This window comes from Salmo trutta, chromosome 38 (assembly GCF_901001165.1).
Source record: "Salmo trutta chromosome 38, fSalTru1.1, whole genome shotgun sequence".
NCBI classification, from domain to species: Eukaryota; Metazoa; Chordata; class Actinopteri; order Salmoniformes; family Salmonidae; genus Salmo; species Salmo trutta.
The window spans coordinates 2,597,539-2,619,322 of record NC_042994.1 but is presented as its reverse complement, the minus strand read 5'-3'; the positions used below and the strand labels follow the sequence as shown (position 1 = coordinate 2,619,322).

General features: G+C 40.6%; 2 protein-coding genes and 1 long non-coding RNA gene across 12 annotated transcripts in view; all 3 read left to right on the top strand.

Annotated features, from left to right (window-relative positions):
• The first annotated feature begins 6,271 nt into the window (after nt 1-6,271).
• LOC115177750 (zinc finger protein 883-like) overlaps nt 6,272-21,784 on the top strand; it is a 42,450-nt gene continuing 26,937 nt past the window's right edge. Inside the window, exon 1 of the mRNA XM_029738718.1 lies at nt 6,272-6,294. Coding sequence (XP_029594578.1) covers nt 6,286-6,294 — 9 coding nt within the window. The 5' untranslated portion in view covers nt 6,272-6,285. The remainder of the gene's footprint in view (nt 6,295-21,784) is intronic.
• LOC115177764 (uncharacterized) lies at nt 6,712-10,259 on the top strand. Of its 8 annotated transcripts, none has more exons than XR_003872475.1 (9): nt 6,712-6,949; nt 7,068-7,115; nt 7,571-8,383; nt 8,477-8,613; nt 8,699-8,792; nt 8,931-9,269; nt 9,357-9,540; nt 9,779-9,901; nt 10,123-10,259. It is a non-coding gene; the product is annotated as an uncharacterized LOC115177764 (long non-coding RNA). The 8 variants fall into 8 exon arrangements; XR_003872480.1 differs by having other exon boundaries at nt 6,719-6,949; nt 8,241-8,383; XR_003872474.1 differs by having other exon boundaries at nt 6,712-7,115.
• On the top strand, nt 14,634-21,159 carry LOC115177749 (sialoadhesin). Of its 3 annotated transcripts, none has more exons than XM_029738716.1 (8): nt 14,634-14,653; nt 16,386-16,640; nt 18,237-18,581; nt 18,706-18,915; nt 19,299-19,640; nt 19,742-20,072; nt 20,185-20,248; nt 20,361-21,159. In XM_029738716.1, exons 2-8 carry the CDS (start codon nt 16,427-16,429, stop codon nt 20,586-20,588), a joined length of 1,734 nt encoding a protein of 577 aa, XP_029594576.1. In that variant the 5' UTR covers nt 14,634-14,653; nt 16,386-16,426; the 3' UTR covers nt 20,589-21,159. The 3 variants fall into 3 exon arrangements, with proteins under 3 accessions (XP_029594576.1, XP_029594574.1, XP_029594575.1); XM_029738714.1 differs by having other exon boundaries at nt 18,676-18,915; XM_029738715.1 differs by lacking the exon at nt 14,634-14,653 and having other exon boundaries at nt 16,161-16,640; nt 18,676-18,915.

Below are 21,784 nucleotides of genomic sequence, written 5' to 3'. Positions count from 1 at the left end.
TATTGAAGACTGAGGATCTTTGCTGTAACGTGACACTTCCTACGGCTCCCATAGGCTCTCAGAGCCCGGGAAAAAGCTGAATGATATCGAGGCAGCCCCAGGCTGAAACACATTTACGCTTTTGGCAAGTGGCCGATCAGAGGACAATGGGCTTAGGCGCGTGCCCGAGTCGACCCCATGCTTTATTTTCTTTCGTCTGTTTACCTAAATGCAGATTCCCGGTCGGAATATTATCGCTTTTTTCCAAGAAAAATGGCATAAAAATGGATTTTAAACAGCGGTTGACATGCTTCGAAGTACGGTAATGGAATATTTAGAAATGTTTTGTCACGAAATGCGCCATGCTCGTCACCCTTCTTTACCCTTTCGGATAGTGTCTTGAACGCACGAACAAAACACTGCTATATGGATATAACAATGGATTATTTGGGACCAAACCAACATTTGTTATTGAAGTAGAAGTCCTGGGAGTGCATTCTGACGAAGAACACCAAAGGTAATACAATTTTTCTTATAGTAAATCTGACTTTGGTGAGTGCTAAACTTGCTGGGTGTCTAAATAGCTAGCCCTGTGATGCCGGGCTATCTACTGAGAATATTGCAAAATGTGCTTTCACCGAAAAGCTATTTAAAATTGGACATATCGAGTGCATAGAGGAGTTCTGTATCTATAATTCTTAAAATAATTGTTATGCTTTTTGTGAACGTTTATCGTGAGTAATTTAGTAAATTCACCGGCAGTTTTCGGTGGGAATGCTAGTCACATGCTAGTCACATGCTAATGTAAAAAGCTGTTTTTTGATATAAATATGAACTTGATTGAACAAAACATGCATGTATTGTATAACATAATGTCCTAGGGTTGTCATCTGATGAAGATCATCAAAGGTTAGTGCTACATTTAGCTGTGGTTTGGGTTTATGTGACATTATATGCTAGCTTGAAAAATGGGTGTCTGATTATTTCTGGCTGGGTACTCTGCTGACATAATGGGAGGACCAAGCCTGGCCTGTTGAGGAGTGACGGACTCCATCCTAGCTGGAGGGGTGCTCTCATCTTATCTACGAACATAGACAGGGCTCTAACTCCCCTAGCTCCACAATGAAATAGGGTGCAGGCCAGGCAGCAGGCTGTTAGCCATCCTGCCAGCTTAGTGGAGTCTGCCACTAGCACAGTCAGTGTAGTCAGCTCAGCTATCCCCATTGAGACCATGTCTGCGCCTCGACCTAGGTTGGGCAAAACTAAACATGTCGGTGTTCCCTTTAGCAATCTCACTGGAATAAAGACCTCCACCATTCCTGCCATTATTGAAAGAGATTGTGATACCTCACATGTCAAAATAGGGCTACTTAATGTTAGATCCCTCACTTCCAAGGCAATTACAGTCAATTAACTAATCACTGATCATAATCTTGATGTGATTGGCCTGACTGAAACATGGCTTAAGCCTGTTGAATTAACTGTGTTAAATGAGGCCTCACCTCCTGGTTACACTAGTGACCATATCCCCCGCGCATCCTGCAAAGGCAGAGGTGTTGCTAACATTTATGATTGCAAATTTCAATTTACAAAAAAACTGACGTTTTTGTCTTTTGAGCTTCTAGTCATGAAATATATGCAGCCTACTCAATCACTTTTTATAGCTACTGTTTACAGGCCTCCTGGGTCATATACAGCGTTCCTCACTGAGTTCCCTGAATTCCTATCGGAGCTTGTAGTCATGGCAGATAATATTCTAATTTTTGGTGACTTTAACATTCACATGGACAAGTCCACAGACCCACTCCAAAAGGCTTTCGGAGCCATCATCGACTCAGTGGGTTTTGTCTAACATGTCTCCGGACCTACTCACTGCCACAGTCACACTCTGAACCTAGTTTTGTCCCATGGAATAAATGTTGTGGAGCTTAATGTTTTTCCTCATAATCCTGGACTATCGGACCACCATTTTATTACGTTTGCAATCGCAACAAATAATCTGCTCAGACCCCAACCAAGGATCCTCAAAAGTCGTGCAATAAATTCTCAGACAACCCAAAGATTCCTTGATGCCCTTCCAGACTCCCTCTGCCTACCCAAGGACGTCAGAGGACAAGAATCAGTTAACCACCTAACTGAGGAACTCAATTTAAACTTGCACAATAACCTAGATGCAGTCGCACCCCTAAAAACTAAAAACATTTGTCATAAGAAACTAGCTCCCTGGTATACAGAAAATACCCGAGCTCTGAAGCAAGCGTCCAGACAATTGGAACAGAAATGGCACCACACCAAACTGGAAGTCTTCCGACTAGCTTGGAAAGACATTACCGTGCAGTATCGAAGAGCCCTCACTGCTGCTCGATCATCCTATTTTTCCAACTTAATTGAGGAAAATAAGAACAATCCAACATTTATTTTTGATACTGTCACAAAGCTAACTAAAAAGCAACATTCCCCAAGAGAGGATGGATTTCACTTCAGCAGTGACAAATTCATGAACTTCTTTGAGGAAAAGGTCATGATCATTAGAAAGCAAATTACAGACTCCTCTTAAAATCTGTGTATTCCTCCAAAACTCAGTTGTCCTGAGTCTGCACAACTCTGCCAGGACCTAGGATCAAGGGAGACACTCAAGTGTTTTAGTACTATATCTCTTGACACAATGATGAAAATAATCATGGCCTCTAAACCTTTAAGCTGCATACTGGACCCTATTCCAACAAAACTACTGAAAGAGCTGCTTCCTGTGCTTGGCCCTCCTATGTTGAACATAATAAACGGCTCTCTATCCACCAGATGTGTACCAAACTTACTAAAAGTGGCAGTTATAAAGCCTCTCTTGAAAAAGCCAAACCTTGACCCAGAAAATATAAAAAACTATCGGCCTATATCGAATCTCCCATTCCTCTCAAAAAAAATTGAAAAAGTTGTTGCACAGCAACTCACTGCCTTCCTGAAGACAAACAATGTATACGAAATGCTTCAGTCTGGTTTTAGACCCCATCATAGCACTGAGACTGCACTTGTGAAGGTGGTAAATGACCTTTTAATGGCGTCAGACTGAGGCTCTGCATCTGTCCTCGTGCTCCTAGACCTTAGTGCTGCTTTTGATACTATCAATCACCACATTCTTTTGGCGAGATTGGTCTACACGGACAAGTTCTGGCCTAGTTTAGATCTAATCTGTCGGAAAGATATTAGCTTGTCTCTGTGGATGGTTTGTCCTCTGACAAATCAACTGTAAATTTCAGTGTTCCTCAAGGTTCCGTTTTAGGACCACTATTGTTTTCGATATATATTTTACCTCTTGGGGATGTCATTCGAAAACATAATGTTAACTTTCACTGCTATGCAGATGACAAACAGCTGTACATTTCGATGAAACATGGTGAAGCCCCAGAATTGCCCTCGCTGGAAGCCTGTGTTTCAGACATAAGGAAGTGGATGGCTGCAAATGTTCTACTTTTAAACTCGGACAAAACAGAGATGCTTGTTCAAGGTCCCAAGAAACAAAGAGACCTTCTGTTGAATCTGACAATTAATCTTGATGGTTGTACAGTTGTCTCAAATAAAACTGTGAAGGACCTCGGCGTTACTCTGGACCCTGATCTCTCTTTTGACGAACATATCAAGACTGTTTCAAGGACAGCTTTTTTCCATCTACGTAACATTGCAAAAATCTGACATTTTCTGTCCAAAAATGATGCAGAAAAATGTATCCATGCTTTTGTCACTTCTAGGTTAGACTACTGCAATGCTCTACTTTCCGGCTACCCGGATAAAGCACTAAATAAACTTCAGTTAGTGCTAAATACGGCTGCTAGAATCTTGACTAGAACCAATTTTTTTATCATATTACTCCAGTGCTAGCCTCTCTACACTGGCTTCCTGTTAAGACCAGGGCTGATTTCAAGGTTTTACTGCTAACCTACAAAGCATTACATGGGCTTGCTCCTACCTATCTTTCCAATTTGGTCCTGCCGTACATACCTACACGTACGCTACGGTCACAAGACGCAGGCCTCCTAATTGTTCCTAGAATTTCTAAGCAAACAGCTGGAGGCAGGGCTTTTTCCTATAGAGCTCCATTTTTATGGAATGGTCTGCCTACCCATGTGAGAGACGCAGACTCGGTCTCAACCTTTAAGTCTTTATTGAAGACTCATCTCTTCAGTAGGTCCTATGATTGAGTGTAGTCTGGCCCAGGAGTGTGAAGGTGAACGGAAAGGCACTGGAGCAACGAACTGCCCTTGCTGTCTCTGCCTGGCCGGTTCCCCTCTCTCCACTGGGATTCTCTGCCTCTAACCCTATTACAGGGGCTGAGTCACTGGCTTACTGGTGCTCTTCCATGCCGTCCCTAGGAGGGGTGCGTCACTTGAGTGGGTTGAGTCACTGACGTGATCTTCCTGTCTGGGTTGGCGCCCCTCCTTGCGTTGTGCCGTGGCGGAGATCTTTGTGGGCTATACTCTGCCTTGTCTCAGGATGGTAAGTTGGTGGTTGAAGATATCCCTTTAGTGGTGTGGGGGCTGTGCTTTGGCAAAGTGGGTGGGGTTATATCCTGCCTGTTTGGCCCTGTCCGGGGGAATCATCGGATGGGGCCACAGTGTCTCCTGACCCCTCCTGTCTCAGCCTCTCGTATTTATGCTGCAGTAGTTTATGTGTCGGGGGGCTAGCGTCAGTCTGTTGTATCTGGAGTATTTCTCCTGTCTTATCCGGTGTCCTGTGTGAATTTAAGTGTGCTCTCTCTAATTCTCTCCTTTCTTTCTTTCTTTCTTTCTTTCTTTCTCTTGGAGGACCTGAGCCCTAGGATCATGCCTCACGACTACCTGGCATGATGACTCCTTGGTGTCCCCAGTCCACCTGGCCGGGCTGCTGCTCCAGTTTCAACTGTTCTGCCTGCGGCTATGGAACCCTGACCTGTTCACCGGACGTGCTACCTGTCCCAGACCTGCTGTTTTCAAGTCTCTAGAGACAGCAGGAGCGGTAGAGGTACTCTCAATGATCGGCTATGAAAAGCCAACTGACATTTACTCTTGAGGTGCTGACTTGTTGCACCCTCGACAACTACTGTGATTATTATTATTTGACCATGCTGGTAATTTATGAACATTTGAACATCTTGGCCATGTTCTGTTATAATCTCCACCTGGCACAGCCAGAAGAGGACTGGCCACCCCTCATAGCCTGGTTCCTCTCTAGGTTTCTTCCTAGGTTTTGGCCTTTCTAGGGAGTTTTTCCTAGCTACCGTGCTTCTACACCTGCATTGCTTGCTGTTTGGGGTTTTAGGCTGGGTTTCTGTACAGCACTTTGAGATATCAGCTGATGTAAGAAAGGTTATATAAATACATTTGATTTGATTATAATGCCTAAAGAGTTTACAGTTGTTTTAGTCTCCATTCCCTCAGGTGTTGCTTTATTATTCAGGATCAGACCCTCAGAACCTACCTTCAATTACCCCTGTTGACTCAATAGTAGTAAAGATTTGTTTTTGTTTTGGTCCGTTCAACAACAGAGCGATACTTGCCTTGTATCAACAGGCTTTTGTATCTATCTATATACCTTATGTCATGCCTTATTGGAATCGTTTTATTGACAATATCTGTGTCACAGGTATCTTCGTCTTCTGACGATATAACGAAATCATCGTCGGAAAAGGATGACCAATACGCAGCAGAGTCGATATATTCCATCTTGAACATTTAGTTAAATCAACACGAATACAAAAACAATAAACAAGAAAACGAACGATAAACTGACAGTCTGCAAAGCATAGGCTCAACACAGAACAATCACCCACAAATACCAAACACAAACACACCCTACTATATGGGACTCTCAATCAAAGGCAGATAGACAACACCTGCCTTCAACTGAGAGTCCCAACCCCAATTAACCAAACATAGACATACACTTACTAGACTCCACATAGAAATACTTAAACATAAACCAAAACCCGGAATTACTAAATCAACCACCCTTTTAACAAAACACACCACCCTCAACCACATAAAACAAATACCCTCTGCCACGCCCTGACCAAACTACAAAAACAATTAACCTTATACTGGCCAGGACGTGACAATCTGTTGTCTCACACATACATACTTACTAATACAACTAAGGAAGATTATTATAAAATGTTTCATTAATATTAGCCTGCCAACCATATATGAAGAAGTAAAAAAAATAGGTACATTCAAATTGTACCTTTTGTAATGACCACCCAGAAACAGTGGGTGGTCTTTACTGTACTGTTGTAGCTGAAAACATTTCATAACAGACAAAGAAACAGTAGCTTCCACAATGGATCAGGTAAGTCTGGTTTTAACAGTATAGGTCTGCTGTGTTTTATAAAATGTTTAGGCCTAGTTTTTATCATCTTTTTACCTCCACATTCCTGTGTAGTTCTGTTTGGGGCGGCAGGTAGCCTAGTGGTTAGAGCGTTGGGCCAGTAACTGAATCTCTGAGCTGACAAAGTAAAAATCTGTCGTTCTGTCCCTGAACAAGGCAGTAAACCCACAGTTGATGGGCAGTCATTGTAAATAACTGACTTGCCTAGTTCAATCATTTTTTTTTTTTTTTTAAGTAGCCTACAACTATATCATTTGTATTTATTATGGATCCCCATTAGCTGCCAAGGCAGCAGCTACTCTTCCTGGGGTCCTGCAACATTTAAGGCAGTTCATACAATCATGTTTAGGAATCTGTGACTACACAGCAAAAATTGGAGTGTTGAAATTTCAGGGTTAAACATTTCCGAGTTGATTTTCACTCCCAGAGTGTAATTTTAACACATTCTGATTTAAATGGTGTTCAGTGTTGGAGTTATTTGACAGAGTTGATCCGGTCAGTGTTAACCCAACTCCGCAGAGATGTAATTAAGCTCCGCCCATGCATTTCACTTCGTCGGTTGGAGACAGAGGAGACAAGTCGGCGCCATTTTCTCCCTCCCATGCAGTACTACACGGTAAGTGCAATTAACTCAAACTTACTGAAACAATTATAAATTGATGCTGAGAATTTCAGTATGAACAATGAAACATCTACAGAGAATATATGCCTAACAAAACCGTGTTTGTTGCCAGGTCTGAGCAGCAAATTTGTCCTGGTGATTAGCTAGCTAGAAGTGTATGGTAAGATAGCTAACAGTTTGTTACTTAAACCGTCTCCAACTTTATCAATGATGATTTATTGAAAGGAAAAACAAAGCGTTATGTTTTTTTACTGTATAAAATCTTGTTTGAGGCAGGAGCTAACGTCTTTTCCCCCCCTTCACCAGTTAATTGTACTGAAATTACTAAGTTAAAGCTAAAGTACAAAATTAGCAGAAAATCGGGCTGTGACTGATATTAAACATTTATTAAACATTTAAGTGCTTCATTAAATACTGATGAGTCAATGCATAAGCAGCATTTTAATATCTCAGTCACAGCGCGATTTTCTGAAAATTAGTACTTTTTCCAACAGTGCGGGTCACAGAATCTGATGGGTCACCAAAAATGGTGTAACACTGTCGACTTAGCTTTAATCTTTATCGTTCTTCCTTTAAATGTTTATTTACTTTGTCAAACTTCCTTGCATGTCTCAGTCAAAATGCTGGTCCAGGTGAATTACAGCCAACAGCAGAAATATGTGAAGCTGGATGAGGATGAAGGACGGTTTGACTTTATGCAATTCCATGAAAACGGTTAGCATGGCTTTAAAAACTCGTTGTGCAAGCTCCTTAATGTTGTCGATTCTGATTTTCATTACATGCCTTTATCAGACTCTTTTATACGGTAAATGGGGTTAAATTGCTAATCATTTTCAGTTCTGTAATGTGTGCTTCATAGAGTGTAAAGTATTAATATACACCAAAACAGTCACGAAAAAAAGCCAATCATCAATTTGGACTTAAGAGGGAATGGGTTATGTGAGGGAAAATGCTCTAGGTCTATTTAAGGGTTATACAGTGTGTATTCAACGTGAAGAGTTATTGGCTGTGAGGCAAGAAACAGTGCTGACTTCAAAGGCACATTCAGTTTGACCTTACTATCTTTTCCAGTCATGGAGAGATTTTGCCTGCCACCTGATGCAAAAGTTATATACAAGGATGCAACAGGGACAGAAGTTGATGCAGAAATATTCAGCGACCTCGTTGGACAAGGCAATGTGGTGCTGACACTATTCTCAGATCAGGGTGAGATATCAAGGCAGGTATAATAAAGAACTTTACACCTTACATAATATAATTATTTGCATTTTTTCTATTCCTTTAGAATTCTCTGATTTCTCCTTGTCTTCTGCTTCTGAGACGTCTGACTCAAGCTTCAGCTCAAGTGCATCAACTATAATCCTAGATGATGTCCCTAGCAAGAGACAAAGAATTGAGGATACACATGATGCTGTGTCTGCTGAACAGGTTTCTTAATGCTTTCACATTTTTTCACTCTGAGTCTCTAGAAAAGCTATTTATCACCATGTTTTGTATTGTAATGTTTTTGTTTTGTATTAGTTGATTGAAGCTGTGCTAAGAGGCAAGTCTGGGGGTGAAGAAGTACTACAGGAGTACCAAACAACAGAAACCCTAACAGATGCTGCAAGAAGAAAAATGGTTAACATCCTGGTGGCTTACATGATTGACAATCATGGGTATGTTTGTTTCACATTGTTTTTATTTGTACCAGATAACTGCATGGCCATTGCATAAATGTACTAATTTAATATCTCCTCTCAGGCACTGCCCCACTAAAGCAATCAGAGAAGATTATGCGCGTGGGATAGTGATGTTGTTCCCTTCCCTCAAGGATCCATACTCCAAGAAGGGCTATGTAATAGGCATTATTATTGTTAACTCTTTCATGTCATGTTGTGACACAAAACTGTGGATGACATTGATATTTGAATTCCGTGAGATTTCTCATGAGCCTGGTATGACAACGCATTTATTTTCTTTTTTTCCATTTCAGGAACACTTCTATGATGCTGCAAGCAGCACAGGATACATTTCTGGCATCTGAAAACAGTCCAGAGGAAGATTCGTCGAGGATCTGCACTGCTACCAAATAGCCCAATTGACTTTTCTCCAGGGGGCCCAAATTTCCAAAGGACTGTTAATGTTGAAAGGCAGCTTGATGGTGATGCTTGCCAAGAGGCCATGTCTTTGCTCAACCATACCACAGACAATTCCCTGATTTTTCCAGAAGATGAGAGAGACCTTTCAGCACCGTCAGAATCTCGTTAATGACCCAGGCAGAAGTGTTGATATCCTCTCCAGCTTCCCAAGATTCCTGGATACAAAAGGATTGGTAAGTTTGGGATGAGATGTTTAGAATGGCTTGAAATTTGAAAGTATTTCCTGAAGTAGTAGTAGATGAATATCTTCTTTCTTAAAGGTGGACCAAGACTTCACTCTCCTATTTGATGGCGACACATCCTCCAGGCTTCTTCAGAAATGGGATTTGTTCTTCAAGCCAAATGTCATAAAAGAGGCTAAGCGGCTCACCTCAACACCAGAGTTGCGTCGCTTGGTGCAGTCAGCAGAAAGTCCCCCAGGAAGTGATCTTGATGAGCCAACAAGTGAGTTTTTATTTTATTTTAATAAATTTGCTATAATTGCAGTTAAATTATAACTGCAATAATATTTCATTTGTTTATTCTGTGTATCTCTGAACGTTGATCTGATTTTTGGGATAAATGTGACTAATAGATGGATGACTGTTTAAAACGTTCTCATAATGCCTCCCTGTTCTCATTCAAACTTTAAAAGTATTACATTTGAAGAGTTTTCAGTTAATTCTTGTGAGACTGTCCTCAGCCTACGACCAAGAAATGGCTTCCCTGTTGTTGCTGTTACATCTCCTTCCACCACCTCCAGGGGGACTGAAGTCTCCAAAAATTAGTGCATGTGATGCAGTTGAGACTTGTTGTCTTTCATAAGGTAATTATATTATTAACGTGATTATAATAATTTGTCACGTCACCTTCTTAGCCACATATGTAAATGAGGGTTGTTAAAAAGTGGATGGAATTGTAATTAAGTCTTCATTCCCATCTTGCACTAGCCAATGAAAGCTGTTTGAATAATCACTTCTATAATGTAGTTTTCTCTGGCTGCACATTATTATTGTCTAATTTTCAGTTTTCTGATCTCAACCCTAGTCATGCTGCAGTTTGGAGGAGCATCTCCGCAACCAGCAGGATCGGCAGCCGTACCTCCTCGCTGTTGGGCGTCAGAAGAGCAAGATTGAGAGCTTCTACATCACAATGGATAAGCGTCTCATCCCATTTAAGGCAAACCGTTTAATTCATTGAAGTATTTCCATGTTTGTAATAACTATTCATTTGATATCATGCATGATCTTCTTGAGGGTGTGGTTCAGTGTGAGATCAAATTGCTTTTTGGATATCTCGCGCAACACTATGTCAGAACAGGACTTGCTTTCCAGGATTTATTGTTTTGATTATGGATTTTTAGAATGAAAAAAATCTTCCTACAAAGATTATTTTGGAGAGTTTTGGCAATGGCATTGGTTTGAATTCTATTCAGACATTGTCTTGTGAAAAACATCCCACTGTTTGACATTATTCCTGCAGGAAACAAAAACTGGAATTTGTTACTGTTGTTACTTCAAATAATGAACATAGTTTTTTCACCTTCTCTCACTCTAGGTATGACAATATATTTAAAGCATTTGATTGTTGACCACCACAAACTATTTAAGCACTTGTATCCACATAGAAACTTGATACCTAAGCATCATTTTATGATCCATTACCCATCTTCTATAAGGAAAATTGGCCCCTTATTATATACGTGGTGTATGAGGTTTGAGGCCAAACACAAGCTGTTTAAAGATTGTTTTAAAAATTTCAAAAACATAACCAAATCGCTTGCTAAAAAGCATCAGATGGCCATTGCTTATCACTGGGAAACCTTCACCCTCAAACAAAATGAGTATGGGCCAATTAAATCTTTTCTCTTCAGAGATGAGAATGTCGTCAACAATGAAATGCTTGAAACGATCTTGTCAAAAGATGTTTTCTCAACTAGTTGGGTTAAAGTTGATGGTGTAGAATATAAAGCTGGACTAGTTATTTGCAGTGCAATGGAAGAAGACATGCCAGTCTTTTGTCAAATAAGTGATGTACTTTTGGTTGAAGATCTTTTTTTTTTTTTGACAAACAAGCTATTTACAGAGAATTTTGATGACCATCATCATGCATTCAGAGTATTACGAAGTGTGGAAAGATGTCTACTAAAAATGTCTGAGCTTAAATTTCATAAACCGTTTGATATTCAAAGCTCATACAATGTTTCAGATGAAAGTATGTACATTATACCTTCATCACAATGTTTTAATTCAACTGACTGCAAGGGAGAAGGCACAAATAAATGTTTTTGACAATGATTGTTTATTGTGATTCATTATTATTATTATTATTATTATTATTATTATAAGTATATATTTAATTAAATAATATTGAATAAATTAACAATTCATTTTAACATTTTTTCAGTGTAGATAATTGACACTTTAGGGAGTGAAATTAACACTACCCAAATAGTTAATAAAAATTAACACTACCCAAATAGTTAATAAAAATTAACTCGGAGCAGTGTTACTTTAACTCTGTTTTGCGAGTTAAAGAAGGAACTCTGGCAGAGTGTTAAATCTTTAACTATTTTGAAAGTGTTAATTTAACTCTGGAGAGTGTGGACCTATATAAACCCTCAAAAAGTGTTGAAATCAACTCTGTGGGAGTTAATTCAACACTGGACTTTTTGCTGTGTATAACCTAATTTTCTCTTTCCTCCCGAAGTGTGCACATGTTCACATTCCTTCACTGATATCTTACACATTAGCCATTATTTGACCAGATATTCAAGTGGCCGTTCTAACAAAGAAAAGAAATGGCTGCAGTCCAAATATGTTGTTTTTCCCTCGCGGGGTATCCCCATTGAAACCGGATGTAGTTTGATTGTCATCTTAAGGGAGGTCCAATTCCCTAACGTTGGCCCTCGATTTAGCTTGAAGGAGCGAGTGAACAACTTTGGTCACTTGCGGGGTTGATATGACCCACGTTTCAATGCAAACTGTAGTCACATGTCAAACTCTGGTGGCCGTGAAGTGTCAAATTTAATCAACAACCTGCACTTTCGGCATCTCAGAAAAATACGATTTTAGCTTCGGCAAATTAGCTTAGTTTCATAGTGAGGAGTGCAATTCTGAAATGTAATGGAATAAATTACCAAACTATGGGTAAATGTAGCTAGCTACCTGACAGTGCTAACTCAAGTGAGTGCTGAGTGCTAACTCAAATCAAAGTTTATTTGTCACGTGCGCCGAATACAACAGGTGTAGACCTTACAGTGAAATGCTTACTTTCAGGCTCTAACCAATAGTGCAAAAAAAGGCTGTGTGTGTGTGTGTGTGTGTGTGTGTAGGTTAGTAAAGGTATTAAACAACAGTACAAAGACATTTGAAAATAACAGTAGCAAGGCTTTATACAGACACCGGTTAGTCAGGCATATTGAGGTAGTATGTACATGAATGTATAGTTAAAGTGACTATGCATATAAGATAAACAGAGAGTAGCAGCAGTGTAAAAGAGGGGTTGGGGGGGGGGGGCACACAATGCAAATAGTCCGAGTAACCATTTGGTTACCTGTTCAGGAGTCTTATGGCTTGGGGGTAAAAACTGTTGTGAAGCCTTTTTGTCCTAGACTTGGCATTCCGGTACCACTTGCCATGCGGTAGTAGAGAGAACAGTCTATGACTGGGGTGGCTGGGGTCTTTGACAATTTTTAGGGCCTTCCTCTGACACCGCCTGGTGTAGAGGTCCTGGATGGCAGGCAGCTTTGCCCCAGTGATGCCTTGCGGTCGGAGGCCGAGCAATTGCCGTACCAGGCAGTGATGCAACCAGTCAGGATGCTCTCGATGTTGCAGCTGTAGTACCTTTTGAGGATCTCAGGACCCATGCCTAATCTTTTTAGTTTCCTGAGGGGGAATAAGCTTTGTCTTGCCCTTTTCACGACTGTCTTGGTGTGTTTGGACCATTCTAGTTTGTTGTTGATGTGGACACCAAGGAACTTGAAGCTCTCAACCTGCTCCACTACAGCCCCGTCGATGAGAATGGGGGCATGCTCAGTGCTCCTTTTCCTGTAGTCCACAATCATCTCCTTAGTCTTGGTTACGTTGAGGGAAAGGTTGTTATTCTGGCACCACCCGGCCAGGTTTCTGACCTCATCCCTATAGGCTGTCTTGTTGTTGTCGGTGATCAGGCCTACCCCTGTTGTGTCGTCTGCAAATTTAATGATGGTGTTGGAGTCGTGCCTGGCCATGCAGTCATGGGTGAACAGGGAGTACAGGAGGGGACTGAGCACGCACCCCTGGGGAGCTCCAGTGTTGAGGATCAGCGTGGCAGATGTGTTGCTACCCACCCTCACCACCTGGGGCGGCCCGTCAGGAAGTCCAGGATCCAGTTGCAGAGGGAGGTGTTAAGTACCAGGTTCCTTTGCTTAGTGATGAGCTTTGAGGGTACTATGGTGTTGAACGCTGAGCTGTAGTCAATGAATAGCATTCTCACATAGGTGTTCCACATAGGTGTCCAGGTGGGAAAGGGCAGTGTGGAGTGCAATAGAGATTGCATCATCTGTGGATCTGTTTGGGCGGTATGCAAATACTAGGTACATTAAATGTGCAATAGGTTTTTCAACAGTTTGTCATATGCTTGGTTAGTTTAGAATAAGAGTAGAATAACAGGCTCTAATTTTAACTAGTAACACCAAACCCAACACCAAACTCAATTGGGGAAGGGAAAGTGACAAGAGAAAGTTAGTAAACAGACACTGCATGCTGTCCGGGTCTTCACAATTGATGCATTGCTGAATCTACGACTAGGCCTAGTTCGTTGAGTTGTTGATCTCTAAACACCTGATAAGCCGGACGAGGTCGCCTACTAGCATTAGCTAGCTATCGCGTCCGACGTGTTAGCTACCTTGGCAACAGGCTGTTAAACAACAGTTAATCAACATTTTAATTATGAGGCAAATCTGTCTAAAAAAACTGTTTGTCCCCTTTGCGTCTAAATATTTGATTAAACAAAATCTAATGTGCTGGGGCAAATGTCGCCTTGCCACACGTTTTTTTGTCAGCCGTGATGCAACTTCTGCAATGTGTTCTGCCTGGAAACCGTCCAATCATAGTTGTCTTCTTGCATGAAAAGGAAGGAAATTACAGCAACTTGTGCCCTGACTACATCATGTGTCAACCAGTCACTTACTTCTCGTTTTCATACTGCCAGTGAGTTGTCTTACAAAACCTCTCCACTTTGCTCTGTAAGTACACTTGAAGATACCTTATAAAATAGTGTTTGATAATATGTTTTTAGTGATAAACCATATTCTTCTGGCTAATGATAATAATAGGGACCCATGTCTCAATGCTGTAGGATTGTAAGAATGAAACAGATTTTGAGCAATAAATTGATTATTATGTGTATACAGTGCTATAGACAGGTCTGTTCAATAAGTAATTGTTTACCTCTAAATTGATTTATAAGGAGTAGTTATTCACCAGCTATAGAGTGAGTTGTTGTTTATGTTTCTAAGACTGCAGGGTGGGAGATGCAACAATGGCCTTGAGAACAGCAGGAAGTGTGTTGGTGGTCTTTCTCTGGTCTGTGGCAGGTACTGTATGGTCACGTTCTTAGATTTGTAAGTCTTCTTATGATAGGTATCCTTGTTGCTATTAAATCAACAGACAATTACAAAATGCCATGAGACAGTTCAGGACAACATGATTATGAATATTCTGGTGTGTTCAGGGGTCTTTTAGGCATTCCCATTTCCCTTCAGAAGCTGGGTTGTTCCACCAATTCGGTGCCTTCTGAGAAGTGGATCTTGGTTAAAAGATTATTCAGATTTCACCTAATTTTAACATTCTGTCATAAAGAGCACGTGTTCAACTTAATAAAACATGTGTTTTCCCATCTCAAGAGGTTCAATAAAAAATGACTATAGTAAGTGTCTATTAAGTTCCAAATAAAGTTACAGGGTTGACGATTTCATCTTAAATCCGCCGTTAATCCCCTTGTGATAAAGGGGAATGGAAGGTTGTTGTGTGCAACAGGGAGTTGCATTCGAAAGCAAGCTTCACATAATTGTTTTAATTGTTCAAACATTTCTAGCCTGTCTATCTATGGGTAACAGGGTTGACGTGTTATTCTCGTCCCGCTCAGTTTTCCACCACAAAACACCAGAAAATGGCTAAAAAGTGTAGAACCAGCTCACCTGCTTTTACACGATGATTTAACTATTAGATGTCCGACTTACCTACATGTAATTGTTTTAAGAACGTCATACCAAGGATCATTTTACTACTTGATTTTGAATTCTAAGACCCCTTAAAGCATCCCCCCAAAATTAAATAAATCCCTTACAGCTGTTAGCCCATACAATCGCATTGAATAACAGATTCACTACATAGAACAACAGATCATTTCAAAAACAAATCTAAAGGAAGTTTGTTCTGAAGTATCTGACCTACAGTACCATTCAAAAGGTTGGACACACCTACTCATTCAAGGGTTTTTCTTTATTTGACCTCTTTTCTACATAGTATAATAATAGTGAAGACATCAAAACTATGAAAAAACACATGGAATCATGTAGTGACCAAAAAAGTGTTAAACAAATCCAAATATAGTTTATATTTGAGCTTCTTCAAAGTAGCCACCCTTTGCCTTGATGACAGCATTGCACACTCTCATAGTTTTGATGTCTTCACTATTATTCTACAATGTAGAAAACAGTAAAAATTAAGAAAAATCCTTGAATGAGTAGGTGTGTCCAAACCTTTGACGGGTACTGTATATCTGAGAGATCAGGATTATTATTATTTTTATTTTTTTTACATGTATTTAGCTCCTTATTTTTGGCACTAAACAGTGTCCATATATACTTCCATTCATTTTTAACTGGTACGGGGGACCTTCAGACGAGTCTTGTGAGGCCTGTGGACTTCCTAGACCGTTCGGACGCTACAGACGATTTTGTGAGAAGACACCGCTCTAGCTCGGTCACCTTTCACAGCAGATGCGGAAGTGCGAGATAGGCAGATACGGTGGATTGAGACGCATCCAATGCAAAAAACAGATAGAGATATCTTAAATAGATGGATTTTTGTATTGTGCTAATTAGATTTCCGCAGGGCGCGGACATTGACCTTAGGGGTAATCAGATTTATTGAATTCTTCGTGTTGTCTATATTAAAGGGCACTTCATTTACTATAACAGGCTTTTAAAATTCAATATTGCTACACAAAGGGAAGCAAAAGGCACTCTACGTGGAATGACTCAGCTGTCTCTCACACATCACTAAGTTATACTTATCTACGGTTTTCATTTACACTCAACTCAGCAAATACAGCAACAAAGTGTGGACAACAAAGCCAGGTGATAATGCCTCCCACCAATGCTGCAGAGGGACAGAAGACACTGACCTGTAGCACAACCTGTACTCTGACTGACAACCCCAACCCCACCTACAACTGGTACAAGAATGGACAACGTCTAGATGAGCACATTTCCCAACAATATTCTATCCACATTTACTATTCAGACATTTACTCCTGTGCTGTAAAAGGCTATGAGGATCTCCTCTCTCCTGCAGTGTGTGAGTATGGATTCACAGTTTTAAAGTTTATTAGGTTATTACTAAAGTTGTATTGTTCAGTCCTAAATCAGCTGATAAGAAAATATACTGAACAACAATATAAACGCAACATGTAAAGTGTTGGTCTCATGTTTCATGAGTTAAAATAAATAATCCTAGACATTTTCCATATGCACAAAAAGCTTATTTCTCTTCAATTTTGAGCACACATTTCTTTACATCCCTCTTAATGAGCATTTCTCCTTTGCCAAGATAATCCATCCACCTGACAGGTGTGGCATATCAAGAAGCTGATTAAACAGCATGATCATTACACAGGTGCACCTTGTTCTAGGGACAATAAAAGGGCGCTCTAAAATGAGCTTTTTCACACAAAACAACGCCACAGGTGTCTCAAGTTTTGAAGGAATTGTGCAATTTGCATGCTGACTGCAGGAATGTCCATCAGAGCTGTTGCCAGAGACTTGAATGGTAATTTCTCTACCATAAGCCACCTCCAACAGCGTTTTAAAGAATTTGGTTGTACGTTCAACTGGCCTCACAACCGCACACCACGTGTCACCACCCCAGCCCAGAACCTCCACACCCGGCTTCTTCACCTGTGGGATTGTCTGAGACCAGCAACCCGGACGGCTGATGAAACTGTGGGTTTACTCAACCAAATAATTTCTGCACAAACTGTCAGAAACCATCTCAGGGATACTCATCTGCGTGCTCATCGTCCTGACCAGGGTCTTGACCTGACTGTGTTGTAACAGACTTCAGTGGGCAAATGCTCCCCTTCGATGGCCACTGGCATGCTGGAGAAGTGTGCTCTTCACGGACGAATCCCAATTTCAACTGTACCGGGCAGATGGCAGACATCCATCAGTATTGCGTCATGTGGGCCAGCGGTTTGCTGATATCATCATTGTGAACAGAGTGCCCCATGTTGGCAGTGGGGTTATAGTATGGGCAGACATAAGGTACGGACAACGAACACAATTGCATTTCTATGATGGCAATTTTAATGCACAGAAATACTGTGACGAGATCCTGAGGCCCATTGTCGTGCCATTCATCCGCCGCCCCACCTCATGTTTCAGCATGATAATGCACAGCCCCATGTCGCAAAGAGCTGTACACAAATCCTGGAATCTGAAAAATTTTAATTTCTTCCATGGTCTGCGTACTCACCAGACATGCCACCAATTAAGCATGTTTTGCATGCTTTGTATCGACATGTACGACAGCGTGTTCCAGTTCTCGCCAATATCCAGCAACTTCGCACAGCTACTCCACAGGTCGCAATCAGCAGCCTTATCAACACTATGTGAAGGAGATGTGTCACACAGCATGAGGCAAATGGTGGCCACATCAGGTACTGGGTACCTTTTTAAAGGTATCTGTGACCAACAGATGCATATCTGTATTTCCAGTCATGTGAAATCCATAGATTAGGGCCTAATTCATTTTCTTCAATTGACTTATTTCTTTATATTGACTGTAACTCAGTAAAATCTTAGAAATTGTTGATTGTTGTGTTTCTATTATTGTTCAGTGTAATAATAATAATTGAAACGAATTGAATAAATAATGTGCCTACGACTGTTTTAGGTGTTCTGGGTCAGAACTGCTTCAACGTGACTTACACCCATCAGAGTATCTGTGCTATGAAGGGCTCAACAGTGGAACTGCCCTGCACATATCAACATCCAAGTTATCATGTAGTCTCAGAACCAAACTGGTATATCCAAGAGAAATGTAATGAGGCGCCTAAAATGCTGAGCTCGGTGCCAGAGTATGCAGGTCGTGCTGAGTACCTTGGGACTAAAGAGAAAGATTGCACCCTGAGAATCACAGACCTGAGAGAGAGAGATTCAGCTGAGTACAAGTTCAGATTTAAAACACAGTATGCAGAATGGGGGTACAGCTTCCCTGGAACAACTCTGACTGTCACAGGTAATATATAATATCTACTACAACTACTTATACAAATATATTATTTGTAATCCAGTACAATTTCATATTGCAAGTTCTAATAATTATCATTCAGACCTAGAGGTGAAGGTGTCTTCCTCCACAGAGGAAAAGAAGAGAACACTGACCTGTAGCACCACCTGTCTTCTGACTGACAACCCCAACCCCACCTACATCTGGTACAAGAACGGACAACATCTCCATGACCCTACTTCCCAACAATACTCCTATAATACTCTAGTGGTCTGGCGTTACTCTACAGACAGTTACTCCTGTGCTGTAAAAGACCATGAGGATTTTCTCACTCCTACAGTGTGTGAGTCTTGACTCACCTATAATAATCATCTTAAGTATCAATCATTAAGAGCTGTGGACCAATAGTAGAACATGTGGGAAAAAACAGACAATTCAGTGCACTCTTGGATAGTAACACTAGTAGAAATTATACAGTGTAATATACAAGGTAGAAAATGTTATCTTATTATACTGTTTTAGAATTATAATTTTTTTGATCCATTTTAGAATAAGTCTGTAACATAACAAAATGTGGAAAAGGTCAAGGGGCCTGAATACTTTCCGAATGCACTGTATGTGTCTATATATGTTATTCATGTTACATGAACCAGTCCAATACATCTAAAACACTTGAAAATCATCTCATTATTGTTTGAGGATTTGATCAGATACATTTTGTTTCAGGTGTTTATGGTCAGAGCTGTTTGAATGTGACTTACACCAAGAGGAGTATCTGTGCCTTGAAGGGGTCAACAGTGGACATTACCTGCACGTATAGACATCCCAGCTGGAATAACATCACAGAAGTATCCTGGTTCAACAAATGGGAGTCTGGAGTTACTACAGATCTAAGCCAGGACCCAGAGTATGCAGGTCGTGTGAAGTACCTTCCAACTACAGACAAGGACTCCACCCTGAGAATCACAGACCTGAGAGAGAGTGACTCTGCTGAATACAAGTTTAGATTTACAACAACTGCGGTAAAATGGGGATACAGCTTCCCTGGAATAACTCTTAATGTCACAGGTAATACTGTCCTTACAGTATTATATAATCTAGTCTGTCATTATATTATTGGTAGAAATAATGATGATTGTGTTATTTTGTCTTCATTTACTCCTTTTCAGACATGCAGGTGAAGGAGTCTCCTGGCACAGAGGAAGGGAAGGTGACACTGACCTGTAGCACCACCTGTACTCTAACTGACAACCCCACCTACATCTGGTACAAGAACGGACAACTTCTCACCAACCCAAACACCCAAGATAACTACCTGATCCTAGACCAAGTCAGCAGTGAGGACGCAGGAAGCTACTCCTGTAGTGTTAAAGGCTACGAGAACCACCGTTCTCCTGTTACGTTTGTTGGGGAACCAAAGTCTTTGAAGAATGCAGTTGTAGGAATCATAGTGGTTGTTCTGATTCTCATACTCTGTCTCTTTGGGTTCATGTGGTTCAGGTGAGTGAGATGAATTGATCCTTTTTCACATTCTGTGGTATAATCAATCAAAATATGTATATTGCTCTATTAATTGTTTATTTATTAATTGATTAATTATTTCACAAAACAGGAAGAAGGCCTCCAAATCCACCACTGACACAAGAGACAAAAGAGACACAGCAGAGAATGGAGAGGTGAGTATTATAGTCAGTTGACTGAGAACTGCAATCATCTGTGTATAGATGGACTCAATGACTGTGGTAATATTTTTCACCCCTCATGTTGTCTGTCCTCTCTCCCAATCAGAGAGACTCTAATCCAGTGTATGACAACATCTCAGGCATGGCCATGACCCCTACTGCAGCACAGAGAGCGATCACAGACGAGCAGGATGGCGTTACCTACGCCAGCATCCAACACAGAAACCAGGAAGTGCCTCTGGACTCCACCTTCCCACTGTCTCACCCCCAGAAACAGGACGAGGATTTCCAGTACGCTACTGTGAAATTCAACAGCCCCAGTGCTGCTCAATAGACATTGGATTCAATCCAATCATATGTTATAGGCATTGTTGCTTTCAATGTAGTTCTTCTTTTTTGAAAAAAATGGTTTTGGAAAATGCTATATATATCCTCAATTAGAATGTCTTTAATTTTGGCTTGAATTATCCCTTTAAATTAAAGTATAGGCCAAACTGTTCAGTCCATATTCTACTGTTCTATTATGGTCAGAGGGGATAAAAACGGTTCATTTTTTACAGTAACTTCTTTGTTGTCATATCTCAAACGGACAGTTTCAGCATTAAGGATGCCAGCTTTAAATAACACAATATAACCAACTTTATTCATGAGGTCTTATAGTAAATGTACTATAAATCACAGTAATTTAAACATCCCATCCATACACCACACTAAACCTACACGTCTGTGTCTGAAATGTCATCTTATTCCCTACATACTGCCAGGTCACATTTCAGACACAGATATCCTCTTTAACTGTTAAGGGCCAAACAAATGATACCAGTGTAACAGGTTGAAGGTTGTAGCTGCTATGACACCTTGTTTAATGAGGTGAGGTCCTCAATAAATGACTAAATACAACTAAACACAGGTTCTTTACATCAGGGGTGGAGCATGGAAATGACAGAGACGCTGCAATAGAAAGCTTCTGTTTATGTTTTGTATCTTGGCAACAATATATAGCAGCCATAAATCATTAACCAATGGAGCGCTCCACACAAACAAAACAATCTTCGGCGCTGTCGCTCATACAACAAGCTGTGTTCCAATAATTACAAAAGTGTATAGTTGAGGAAGGTGTGCTCAGGAAGACAGAGAGGATCTGGAGGGAGATGCCAGTTAGGTCTCCTCCCAAACCTCTCTCTCTTCACCATGTAACACTTGATAATACATTATACCTCACCATACACTTGATAATACATTATACCTCACCATACACTTGATAATACATTATACCTCACCATACACTTGATAATACATTATACCTCAACATACACTTGATAATAAACTCAGCAAAAAAAGAAACGTCCTCTCACTGTCAACTGCGTTTATTTTCAGCAAACTTAACATATGTTCATACAAATATTTACACAACAAGATTCAACAACTGAGACATAAACTGAACAAGTTCCACAGATCTGTGACTAACAGAAATGGAGTAATGTCTCCCTGAACAAACAGGGGTCAAAATCAAAAGTAACAGTCAGTATC

What these genes read in the sequence shown, in the direction of transcription:
- LOC115177749 (XM_029738714.1), top strand. Translation starts at nt 16,427, where the DNA reads ATGCCTCCCACCAATGCTGCAGAGGGACAGAAGACACTGACCTGTAGC. An exon ending in AACAACTCTGACTGTCACAG is followed by an intron (nt 18,582 to 18,675) that starts GTAATATATAAT and finishes ATTATCATTCAG; the next exon opens with ACCTAGAGGTGAAGGTGTCT. An exon ending in TTTGGGTTCATGTGGTTCAG is followed by an intron (nt 20,073 to 20,184) that starts GTGAGTGAGATG and finishes TTCACAAAACAG; the next exon opens with GAAGAAGGCCTCCAAATCCA.